Source organism: Siniperca chuatsi, linkage group LG1 (assembly GCF_020085105.1).
Source record: "Siniperca chuatsi isolate FFG_IHB_CAS linkage group LG1, ASM2008510v1, whole genome shotgun sequence".
Lineage (NCBI taxonomy): Eukaryota > Metazoa > Chordata > Actinopteri > Centrarchiformes > Sinipercidae > Siniperca > Siniperca chuatsi.
In genome coordinates this window covers 24,874,471-24,887,322 of record NC_058042.1, presented here as the reverse complement: position 1 = coordinate 24,887,322, position 12,852 = coordinate 24,874,471, and the positions used below count along the sequence as shown (strand labels likewise).

The 12,852-nt window shown below is 39.6% G+C and overlaps 1 protein-coding gene across 1 annotated transcript; it reads right to left on the bottom strand.

The window, feature by feature from the left end:
- Positions 1–5,110: 5,110 nt before the first annotated feature.
- On the bottom strand, positions 5,111–12,593 carry LOC122880114 (secretory carrier-associated membrane protein 5-like). Its single transcript, XM_044204914.1, has 7 exons — positions 12,410–12,593; positions 11,831–11,886; positions 11,627–11,746; positions 9,890–10,046; positions 8,295–8,396; positions 7,298–7,415; positions 5,111–6,891 (listed from the first exon to the last, which is right to left on the bottom strand). The coding sequence occupies exons 2-7, from the start codon at positions 11,835–11,837 to the stop codon at positions 6,712–6,714; spliced, it is 684 nt and encodes a 227-aa protein (XP_044060849.1). The 5' UTR covers positions 11,838–11,886; positions 12,410–12,593; the 3' UTR covers positions 5,111–6,711.
- Positions 12,594–12,852: the final 259 nt, after the last annotated feature.

Sequence of the window (12,852 nt, the reverse complement as noted above, 5' to 3'; positions counted from 1 at the left end):
AGAGCAGAGTGCTCAACTCTCTCAGTTACAAAGTTTTCTTGTACATTTGTTAGACTTTCCCCCATATCAATAAAAAGACCAACTGTCGACAAAGACTCAAACCACTCCGCCAAACCACCCTAATTTGACCAGCTGGCTTACAATGAGATGGGGCTAAAAGACATGACTTGAGACTTCCATTCTTCACTCCAGCAGGTTTATGTGAGGATAATTAAATTAGATGGAAAGAGAGAATAAGGACTAGTCTGTGAGCCGACATTTCCAAAAAGCCCACCTCCAGACTTGAGGTCTAATTTCTGCAAAGCCTACTGTGTAGAGATTCTGTGGCACAATATCAAGGCCACAGGTAATTCATCTTCTGGCTCTAGCTCTGCTTTGCAACCTAATTAAATGAATAAAGATGTGAAGAAATCTTCATTTCCGTAGGGATAAACATTGCTGCATGGGAAAGGTAAGAGGAAAGGCTGGCTTTGTAAAGGAAGAATAGAGGCAGATGAGAAACCACTGGCTGGAAGATAGTGAATGGCTAAAGACATTTGAATAGCGAGGGGGAAAACAGAGTTCTGATTTACATGCAGCTGCAGTTGCTGGCTCATTTGTTTTGATAATAGCTCATCCTGCGCACACTTTATGCAGAGCTGACTCCACCATATATATCTGAGTTAACAAACATTTCACTTCTTGTGTTAGCACTTCACATCGAAAGCGATGGGCGTTATACGAGACAAAGAAGCAGCTTGTGTCATAGACACAAGACACACTTGAGTGCGTTGCCTGACAGTTTAAATACCGCCTGCCTCATCACAGAAACATCTGGCTTGTATTTGGTGTCGGCTGCAAAAAAAAGTACTCTTTCTTACAACTTAGTTCCCTCACTTTCCCCACTCATCAATTTTAAGGAGTATGCAAATGGGCAATTCTTCCATCATCCCTAGGAGTCCACACGGTTACAACAACAGGGCAATACATTCTCATTAAGGCTTTCCTTCCTTGAAAGACAGAAATTGAAGTTGGGATATTCATGTTTATAGTCCCAGGCAATAGGAACAAATGAGGAGATCTTGTGGATGGGAAGATAGGCTTCCAGCCTTAATCGGGCCCCGCAATCCCCCCCCCCGGCTCCATGGGGAGTGTCAATGATGAAGTCAGCCACGGGGAGCGACGGCCCTGCGCCACTGTGCTCAGCCTCTCTCCCCTCTGACAGGCCCATATTTCACCAGACTCATTCTCCAACCTCCACTGTCACCGTTTCCTGTGCTGTCAGGGGGACGACTCCCATCATCAGATTTCACAGGCTGGTGGCAGCAGCACCCCTTGCTGTAGCTGACTAACATGGCCCTGCTCCAGACAGCTGGGTGACTCCTCCTTAGTAGCTGGCTGGATGCTTTGATTCCTCTCATCATGCACATGTAAAGATGATCTAGGGTGGGAATTTCTGCTGCATGGTGCCAATAGCTTTTGGGAGCTGATGATTTGTGTATTTGATTGAGTTTGTGTCAACACAAATATCACAAATATGTCTTTGGAGCTTTGGAAATACATCAAGGGTGCAGTCCCAGCTGCACCCTTGATGTATTTCCAAAGCTGGACAATGTCAGAAGTTGCTAAAGGAATATACGCCTATTCACTTTCCAGTAAATATGAAGCTACAGCCTGCAGCTGGTTAGCTTAGCTTAGCATAAAGACTGGAATTAGGGGGAAACAGCTAGCCTGGCTCTGTTCAAAGATAACAAAATCCAGACTATTTCTTGGCCGGGAGCAGTAACTTCCTGTAGTCATGTCACTATGAGGTTGCCAAGCAACCAGCAGAGACTCCAGGAAGTCACTGTGTCAGCCAAGAAATAGTCCAACACTTAGCTCCATGTAAAACCACAATGGTCAAACAAACATATACCTATGTGTTAATTAGTGAGCTTTAGAGGTGCTGGTAGGCAGATTTTATAAACTTTGGACAGAGCTAGGCCAGCTGTTTCCCCCTGCTAAGCTAAGTTAACCGACTGCCGGCTGTAGCCAAAAGTGAGAGTGGTATCAATCTTCTCATCTGACCCTGGACAAGAAAGCAAATAAGCATATTCATCAAAATGTTGAACTGTTCCTTAGTATAGTTAATAGAAATCAATACATATGTCCAGCTGGAACTGGACTTTAAGTAGTGTGTGTCGAAATATTTTGTAAAGTTAAAATCCTAAGTGACACTGCTAGATCATCATTTGGCATGTTCCCTTACCACATTTCAGCTTCTGGTCTGGTATACAGTACATGACCATTTCAGGTCACAGCAAACTTTGAATGATCTTAGTATAATTCTTTTTAGTTGCTGTTATGTTACTAATGACATCTTGCAGTGTAATCAGTCATCGCACAAAGGCAGAGGAGTTTTTTGGACTCACCAGCTTTAAGGGCCATAATTAACAGCAACCACTTTACAGAGATGCAAATGGTCGATTTTGCAAACAAAACAAGAATTATTTTTTCTCCTTTTTACTTTTTATTCTATTTTAAGCCAGCTTGATCATTAACTGCTCAGTTTGCAAAAGCTTGAGCAGCAGATGCACATTCACAGAGGCAGAGGTAAACGACTCACTCCCAGACATTGATTCCAGTCTGTTTCTTTAGGCCATTTGCTTAACTCAGTCTAAACATTTGTTTTGGACTCTTGTCATGTGCTCATTATTAGTCTTAGTCAACTTTGTCTCCCCTAGACCAAAAAAGGAAATTCTTAACAGGTAGCCTATAGTGAATGGCAAAATGGCTACAGAGTCAGCTGTATTTCCAACCCTGTGTTAATTATCAGAATCAGAATCAGAAATACTTTATTGATCCCTGAGGGGAAACTCTTTAATTAACATGTTTGGGAGAGAGCCCTTCCTACCTAACCTTCTTCCTCGTCTCAACTCCATTACATTTTACCCACAGGATGTCTGAGTGGGTCTGTGACCTCAGAGAACAGTTTTACAGGAGACATGTTGGGTGGTGGGACCCCAGCTTCATGTGCACATGTATATCTGTGTGTCACACACAAGCATAAATGCATGCCTGTGTGAGTGCATGACTCCAAGTCTGTACACCTTTGTCCAGACGGTAATGTGTGTGTGTTTAACAGGATGAAAGGGCACTCTATCTCCAGCCCTCCTGAAAAATAAAACAAAAAGGCCCTCTGTGCTCTGTCAACTTTAGGTCATACAGTGCCCTTTATGTGGACCTCACCTCCTCCTTCCTTCCACCAACCTCTCTGTTCTCTCCTGCTAGTATGACTGATAATGAGGAAGAGTTGTGCATCAGAGGACTCTTCTTGGTGTAAAAGTACCATTAAGATTCACATTCACAAAATTCACTACACTACACTTAAATAGATAACTTAAAGCTGCTATAATCAATATGTTTAAATGAACAGTGGATCTAATGAGTTAAAGGGGTCGCTTGCAGGAACGTACCCACAGAGGATTACTACCTGTCTATGTAGCGTTTCAGCGTCTTTCAGCTCATTGTTTTGGTTTTGAGGCCCGCAACTTTACTATTTTGGTTCACTCTCCAGAAACAGCAGTCAGCTATTTTCAGTGAAAAAGCTCTAAAAAAGCCCTCTAAGCTATCTGCTGAGCACCAGACGGCAGACGGACAAAGAGTCAGATATTTTTTCCCCTCAGGAGTTAGTGAAGTAAATGTCTTGGACTTACATTCATTAGGTGGCCATAAACACGACTCCAAATTAATGCTAATGTTTCTCGATATCTGCTGGATGTATAAATAAGCAATTATTTGCTAACAAGTGTTGTGTTTACAGCTTGTTTCTACTGAAATTAATATTTCTGTGCCTATGTAAAACACTCAACTGTTGGATGCTAACAAGATAAAGTTGCTATGTTTGTGAAACTGATGAGGTTTAGAAACACCAATGCAAGAAACCCTCTGTACATAAAATACATTGTGAAACACAGGCCAGTGGAACATGAGACAAAGTGGGGTGAGATTTTTGCTTTCTTTACCCCTAAATTCCTCCCCCTTTTCCTTTACCAAAACAGAGTGTCACAAGCAAGCCACTGCAGCACTCCCAACACAGGTAGGGGCTATAAAGGATCTTGCTTAAGAGTAAGAGTACTTGGGTTGTATGGAATCACAAACCAGGTTAAAATCTGGCCTTCTTGTTGTGACATGGCTGCAACAACCAATAGCCTTCTGTTAGCCCATGCTAAGACACAGTTGGCATTTAGGTCAGAGCTGCATTTTTTGTTCTAGCCAGAATGAAATGATTAGAGGCATGCAGTTGGATGTTTTTCCACCCATGTTTTACAAGTGACAGAAATTAAATTTGAAGGAAACGCATCTGTACAGTCTTGATTTGTTATGAATCAATGGCTATATTCTTAGCTGACAACCAATCCTGTTTACCTGAAGTCTTTGCTGTCACCACTTGTCACTAGAGATTTCCATGTGTATGGCAATTACAGTGTTTGTTGGTGGCTGCTGGTGAGTCCTCTGGGTATCTACATCGCTGTATAATTTCATCCCCCTCTCCACAGAGTAATTCTATCACTCTCACAACACAGGGAGAGACAGACAGTAGGGAAGAGGACATCCACAGATAAATCCATTTAAAGTGTATTTCAAATCTAATCTATGATGGTCACCTGTTCACAGGATGTCAAGGGAGAAATTGTGTTTGCCCTCATGTAAGTTTAAAAAAAACATTTTTAGTCAGACGAGTAGTCTCAATCACCCTATCTCATATTTCTTATGTGCTTGTACAGATTTTATAAATACATCACTGGGAAGAAAAACAAAGGTCATATAGTGCCCCTGGTGGACAGTCAGTGGGACTGGAAGACAGCCATAAAGAACTGATACTACCACCTGAAGGCAAAGAATGTGCCTCTGAATTTTACTTTCCCATTTTAACAGTGTTTAAATGTGGCTGCAATACCATTTGCTGTGTGTAATGTATTGGAAACAATTAAAAATCACATTTTAATGATTGAGTATAATGTCTTGATTAAATGGGGCAAATATAATAAAATACAGTACTCAAAGAAGAAACAAAGAGGCTCCATGCAAAGCAATCTCCTTGAGTATCTGCAGAATAATAATATAACAAACTTTTTGCAATCTGTTGACATTAAAGTTAGCAGCTTTTCTGAAGATTTTATTTGAACAATAAGGTATTCAACACACTAAGATCCTTGATCTCACCCCAAGTATGGTGGTGATAACTGTTAAGTGGCTAAAATGTATGTACAGTAACTTCATATATCCATGTATTGTTGTTTTAGCTTCTCCAAACACCCTCCAAACAACAAGAAACATAAGCAGGCTATTTCATGGTGTTATCTTTAAACAGAAATTCCTCACTGAATATCAGATCAGAAGTAAAATGCGGATGGTGCTATGGACAGGGGTCTGAGAGAAACTATGTCTGCCGTTTCAAAACCCCAGATTGGTGGGAGGAGTGAGTGACCGATGATCTGCCATTCACTACCAACTGTCCTTGAGGTGCCTTTGAGCAAGGTTTTTAACCACCGCCTGCTCCAGTAGAGCTGTTTAGCACACAACAGGTCAACATACAAGGCAGCTTCTTCAAATGACCATATGCATAACTGTGTCAGTGTGATGCAAATTACTACTAAAAAAAGAGCAGACAGAGAAAAAGAGAGAAGCAGGAAATAGAGGGGGACTACCATAAATGCAGACTATGATCTGTGAAGGATGAATGAAGGTAATCTGTACATTCTGGAGCTTTGTATTTCATACTAAAACCACCAGCACCTCTCTGTGGACAAATAGCCACACAGCAGGAGAGAGTTGTCTTTTAAACTCTGCATTTGACACAACAGTTTATAAAAGAGCACATGCTAAATACATGTCAACAGGAACCTTCAAGTTAGTTTAAATGTTTTTTTTTCTATTCAAATCCTGCTGAAGACTTGCAATAATACTATTTCTTATTGTAAAACAGACAGACTTCCTTTCAACATTACAACATTCTTTCATTTCACAGTGCAATCACTGATAAACTGCATAGAAATATGATGAAATTATGCAGATGTCACATAAAGTAGCATGATTTAAAATAAGGTTACAATATTACATTGGATCTTTGGTTTACATGTGAATTTAAAATGCAAGAAAAACTTACATTTTTACATCCTAAGCAATTTATCATTCTAATAGTGTATTGGTAAATAAATTAAATAAGATAATACTAAATAATTAAATCTTCATCACAACAAAAGTACATCAGTTTTTTTATATTTTTGAAGAAAAACAAATAGTTTTGCTTTCTCTTGTAAAAATTGCTAGAACTGCAGGTCAACACAAAGGGTATATTAGTACACAGCTCTAATACAGATTCATAACTAGTTAAATTTCACCGTCCAACAGAAGAACAGAAAAAAAAACATATGAAATGATATATAATACTACAAATAATTAGCATGCCCTTTAACAGGAAGGCGAAAACCAGCTTCCCCCAGATGTTCAGAGCTATTTGTTTGCCAAATGATGAAATTGCTTGAAATCACTGACAGTTCTGCTGAATCAGTGATTTGGCCAAAAAAACTGAACCTGTGAAAATATGCAAATATGTTGTTTCTGAAACACTTAATAATTTAATTTAATAATCAACAATATTGTGGGAAATGGTCAAATCTTCCTAACCCTGTTGCTCAAACTTTGGCATAACTGTCACGTCATTTCTTTGACGCCTCTGTCTTGAAGAGGCTACATCTGGTTATCGTTATATTGTGGGCTGGAGTACTGATCCTGCATGGCTCCTGCAGCTGCCCCCATGGCGGCCTGCTGGGCTGCTGCCTGCACATGAGGGTTCTTCCAGGCTCCTGTGGTCCATTCCTCCTGAGCTTTGGACATGCTGGCTCCGCTGCCACGGTAGAAATTATGGATCTGCAAGCAAGGTGGTATCACAAGTTATTTCCAACAAGACTTCACGTGTAGAAGTTAAGTGGTTTTAATTACTTTAGTTAATGTTATCACATAGATTTTTAGAGTTATGTAACTGTATTCCCTAAGCAATACAGTGTTTGAGGTACAGAAAAGGATTGAATGGAATTATGGCATTTATCATTTTAATACCTGCTACTTTGTTGTTGCTCATTTGAGAGCAAATGAACCAATCTCAAATCCTGGACTGAAAAAGGCCTGTAATATTATTGTCTACCACACTAAAATACATAGTCTGTAACTTCTGGCTAAAGACTACATGGAAGTTACAGACAATGACAGAAAATGTATTCAAATAGATTGCCTGGCTACATTTCCCTTTGTAAAAATACACAAGTTAAATTCTTACCCTGGTGAGGGCAATGCAGGACAGTGAGGCCACTGCCGTGAACATGATAGTAGGGACCAACATGATCAGCGCAATAAAAATATTATAGCTGAAGAAGGAGATGGTAGCCAACCAACCACTGAAAAAGACACAGATGACCATTATAACAATTTCATCAAAAAATGTATTAATTCTAGACTATGAACACAACATGAACCATAATGAGCTGCTATTGGATTGTCTGGTGTCCCTCATCATGACACTACCGCTGAACATCTGGATGTTAAATGCCATTCATTTTGTGGACTTTAAGTACTGCAATATAAAGTTTAAAAGTTTTATAGCTCATACATGAGGATATCCAATTGCACATGGTGACATTTATAAACTTTATGGAGGCTGTCATAATATTAATTTCTGATCATCAGCCTGAGTCAGGTGACATTCTGAGGATCTCTTTAACGGCCTCTCAAAATCTAATAACAGGACTATCATAAAAGTTATATGAGGGCAATTTCTGTTCCATCACTGTCATGCGAACAAGGTCTTTAAAAAATCCTACCTGACTGGACTTAGCTCAAAATGTTTCATTCAAAAGTCGATTTTGTAGTCTTATTAAAGCAACTTCTGATTCTTAATATTAGCTTTTGTTGCATAACAATGAATGAATCACTTAAAATCTTTAGCAATGACTCTGGTACTTGAGTTGCTCTAGACTAGCTGGCTCTAAGTATGAGTCTCTGTACCTTAGTGTAAGGGAACTTTTTCAAAATGACTGAATACAGTGAGAACCAACATTATAAGATAAAGAGTTGCCCTTGACATTAAAGGTTTTTTTTTACATGAGCAAATTTTTTTCAAATCCTCCAAAACTCAAAAAAGAAATCCTTTGAATGAAAGATTGATAAACATGCAAAACTATATATATTCCCTCTATATTCTGAATATTGTGAGTAAAATGTAAGTCATTAAAAAAAATATTTGAGAAAAATATTTTCCATGCATCTCTGACTCTTACCATACTCCCCATCCAGGGATGCCTATGCATTGGATGATGCTGATGCCAACTTGGGCCATGAACACAAAGAAGAACTGCATGAAGTTGAAGGAGCTGTCACTCCTGAGAAAAAACAAAAAGATCAAGAAATATTTACATGTGAATACAAAAGTATCACTATACATCTAATCTTGTTATATCTTGTGTGACATTATTCATGTCATCTATAAGTCTGAGGGCATTAAAGCCTAAAGGATAATATAGGTAATTCCCACTCTGCACCATGAGGAGTAATTCACACAGGCTACACCCTCTATTGTGGCTCTACAGGCTGCAAAACTTGTGTTTAGGTATCCATACACTGAAAATTTCCAGGTTTATTTACAGCCAATCATGGTGAAACTATTCAATCACATGCCGTTGTAACCATGATATCACTTCTCCCACATCTTCCATTCTGTAGTGATGACAACACAGCCATGTATGGCCTTGTCAGAGGACTGTGCTGGCCTGTGGACTTCTTGCCCTGCTTTGGTGCTTTAGTCCACACTGGCAGTACTTTGTCAGCCCAGGCTACACTGTCTTCTACGACTGTGTGCCACTCCTACTCGCCCCTCTGTAGGTAATGATTCCTTTCTCCTCCAAGGAGGTGTTATGTGTTTTTACAAGCTGATGCCCCGATCTTTACCAGAGAGGAGGGGAAGACCACACATCTACTGTACTAGACGACATATCGGCTGTCCTTGACTCGACAAACTGGTAAAGGAGCAGGAAGCATACGTAAGCCTAGAAGATTATGGAATGATTTAAGAAGATATTTCTTTTGGCAGCCCTCTTTATTACGCTGCACTTTAGAGAATGGATAGAGAGGATGTTCTGGGTGCCCTTCTGTCTCCAGAGGGACTGGTTGGATCATTTATTTCTGCTGCCACTCAACACTTAAAGAGAATGGAGGAAAAATTAGCTTAAAGCAACCATCCACAATGGATCATGAGATGAGTTATATCATTATTATATGTTCTATTCAGTAACTGCAAAACAGTGCCATGGTACAGTATGTAGAAATTACTCAGCAAAAGACAAAAAATGTGTTGACCCCTTGAGTTTCTCAATTGCAAAGTCATAAGAGGGCTATGTCCTGTGATCTAAAGTAGTCCTCTGATCTGCCAAATTAAACTCGCACATATTGTTAGTGTGTGAATATGTAAAGAAGGGAGACCAAACTCAAAATGCCCTATCCAAGGGCTACGCCAAAATCATAGAAGTACCATTACAATATACAACCATAATTACAGTCAAATGTCTAAACCAGAAATATTCTCTCTGTCACCCAGTGTTATAACATAGTGTACATTATGTTGAACACAATACACAGTTATTGTCTCTGCTGAGCAGAAAAAACACACAAATGTAGCATTTAACTTAATTCCTAAATACCTAATATTGCAATATAACAATATTACTACAGCTTACTTATTACTGCATGTGATCTATTTATAACGTGTTCTTACTCTGTTGCTTTATACTAATGCAAAATACAACAACTGTGCCAGCAAAAAACAGCTACATAAAACACAACTTTATCTGTGAATGTCAGTACTTCATATTTGACTTACTTGAAGGCCTTGTAGATGGGCCTGAACCAACAGACATAAGAGCAGGGAGTGAACATGAGGAGCCAGATGATAGCCAGTCCAAAGTTGGTCACTCCACCTCCACCAAACATCCAAGCAAAGCAGCCAATGAGATTCACCGCAAGAGTAGCACTATTCACTGTAAGACCAAAACAGACATACTGTATTTTAGGCATTGATGCAAAAACGTATTTATTGGGTACACATACACACATGAACATGCAGGAAAGAGTTTGAAAAAAGATTGGAAAGTGGATATGAAGGCAGCCAGCATTAACATAATGTGTTCCCTGAATAGCCTTTTTGCGGGTGTCCTTTTCTATTAATTCTCAGTGATGTTATGAGGCTACAGTACTCCACGCTTAAGTTGCACTTAGTTCTAATTGGAGCGCCGCGCTTTGGTCCCCTTCTTTCTTCTCTAAACTAGCGAAGAAGGCCAATCAGCTTCAAAATTTGGTCTATCGAGAAAATGCAGAGTGCTTCACAAGAGAATTACGAAGCCAAACACAGCTGCAACATGACAGCTATTAAGGAACACATTTACATTTCTTAAATACACAACAGAAAGATAATTCTGTTGGCTTCAAATGATTTTCTTCAAATGAAATGCTCAAAAAAATTAATAACAAAAAATGTATAAAAGTTAAAAAAAGCATATGGCAAATGGAAAATCCAAATGCAAAAAAGACAGATACAGAAAATTGTTACAGAGGGAAAGAAAGTAATAGCACATCCAAAAGCAGATTTGGGACTTTTGAATACCTGCTTATGTTTATGGTTTACAAGAAAAGAAGACGCCTGCAGAAAGAAAAGAGTTTAGTCGCAATGATAATAGTTCAGAGTAATGAATACATATTTCTTGCTGTGTATTAATGATTATTTCAAATGGAAAACATCTTCTGTTTCGTTGACTGTGCACTGCAAACAATCAAAATCAGGCTGTGGTTTGCTGCAGGTATATTAGAGTGGAGAGGCACTTCTGGACTTGCTTCATTTGGCCAAAATCAGTAGTAACCTTGCATTCTTTGTTTTAATTGTTTTTTCATGTTAGTCTATTGTTAATTGGCTTATTATTCCTAACTGCTACTGTAGGTTAGTGTCACTGCACCTATGTAAATGTTGCAGCAGCTTTGGGCTGTTTCTTGCTGCTCTCCCCTTGCCTGCCTTCATGGACAGGCAGGGAGCTTTTAGACCAGAGCAATATCACAAACATCATTGTACTGCTTGTTTATGTTGTAATAAACTTTGATGAAAGTGCTTCTGGCAAAAATTGTTTAACACAATTTCAATGTTAACTGCTCTGTTTAAACCAAGGCCATCTGGTCAGCGCTATGACTCATTAGCAAATAAACCAGTCAGGAAAACACAGCCACAGCCAATAAAAAAATAATAAATTAATCTTTTTGGACCAAAGGGACCCTTGTAAACCATTGCCCTTCTGTTACATATTTCTTATCACAAGTTAACAACAGAGGAGGAGACAGTTTATGGGACCTCCAGGAAAATGTTGATGATTTTTTTTCCTTTTAAGGCTTCTGTTGTTATATTGGAGAAGAGAGTCAGGTAGCATCTGCAGAAAAAAAGTCAGTTTAAAATTTCATAGTTGAAATGTAAGCTCCAAAGTTCATATAGTAATCTGATGCAAGGATGATGTCACATAATACAGTGGAAATCCTATACCACTCTTATAACAATACAACATCACTTGAAGCCACTCACACATCCACAGTTGGTACATTTTCTTGCACATGCTCCGGTGCTGTTCAGGGATCTCATCAAAGTCCTGGTAGAAGCATGGCTTGAGTGGGATGAATCCCGGCAGTGGAGGGAAGTTGGGCTCTGAGACAAATAATTAGTCAGTTAGACATGGCAGGTTGCATATGGTGATCTTCTTTCCCAGTATATTACTTTATAATGACTGACCTGCCATGTGGATAAAGTTCGCTGTTTAGATTTCCTCCTTCTTCTGTCTCTTGAGCCTGTCAAATAAGAAGAAACTGGAGGTCAGGACTTAGTTGTTGGTGCTGACCTATTTCTATAGCCCTTGTAGGCTATAACATATGTAGTCATTTGCAATATTTTCATATGCATTCTATAGGTGTGGGAGCAGTTCTTATAGGGCCATTACCAGAACGACATGCTCTGTGGGGAGAAGGCGTTTAACAGCGGGTGCTCTAATCAAAACGTCGCCGTCGGGATTTAATGTGTGAGCCCTTCAGGCACCGTCTCAATGGTGGTGATACGATTTTAACGAGTGAATCCTTCCGTTTGAATGAAACCACCAGAAAATGCTCAGACACACACACACACACACACACACACACATACACCCCAGGTGACCGGTCAACCATGCTTGTTGCAATCGCATGCAAGCGGCACTCAACTGGATGAAATGAGCCAGCGATATTCGCTGTATATGTGCAAGACAGTTGGATAGTTTTACAAAGAGCTTGCCATCATAGCCAGGAATTACGGATTCCACAGGAAACATAATCTGCTTACCTCTTCCAGAGAGCAGCCGTTTCTCTGTTTACAGTGCACAGTCTCCAGTGGAAGCTCCAACTGTGTATGGAATTGAGTGGGACTGCCAATCGGACGATATCTGCAAGCAATTTATTAAACTATTATAATACTACTTTCTTCTGTACAGTATGACCCTAGAGATAAATCCTTACTATCCTGAGCCTCGACCAATCACCGTGCTTGAGTCAGCTGTCACTTTGATTCAGACCAATAGGCAGATTACTCTAATCCTTGACGTTAAATTGTTGACCCAATCACTGTTTAGCTCTCTGTCCATGGTGCTGAACCCGTTTGGCGACGGAGGAAGAAATATGCGTTCACCCTGGTTCAACTAAAGAACAGGCTAGAAGTAATTTCCGCTATACCACACCCCAGTACAGGCTCATCCATCAAATCAGAACCTAAGACAATGGCCGTAAACT

Coding starts and splice junctions, on each gene's coding strand:
- LOC122880114 (XM_044204914.1), bottom strand. Junction 8,397..9,889: donor CCCATCTACAAGGCCTTCAA/GTAAGTCAAATA, acceptor GTTTTTTCTCAG/GAGTGACAGCTCCTTCAACT. Junction 6,892..7,297: donor CCTGCATTGCCCTCACCAGG/GTAAGAATTTAA, acceptor CCTTGCTTGCAG/ATCCATAATTTCTACCGTGG.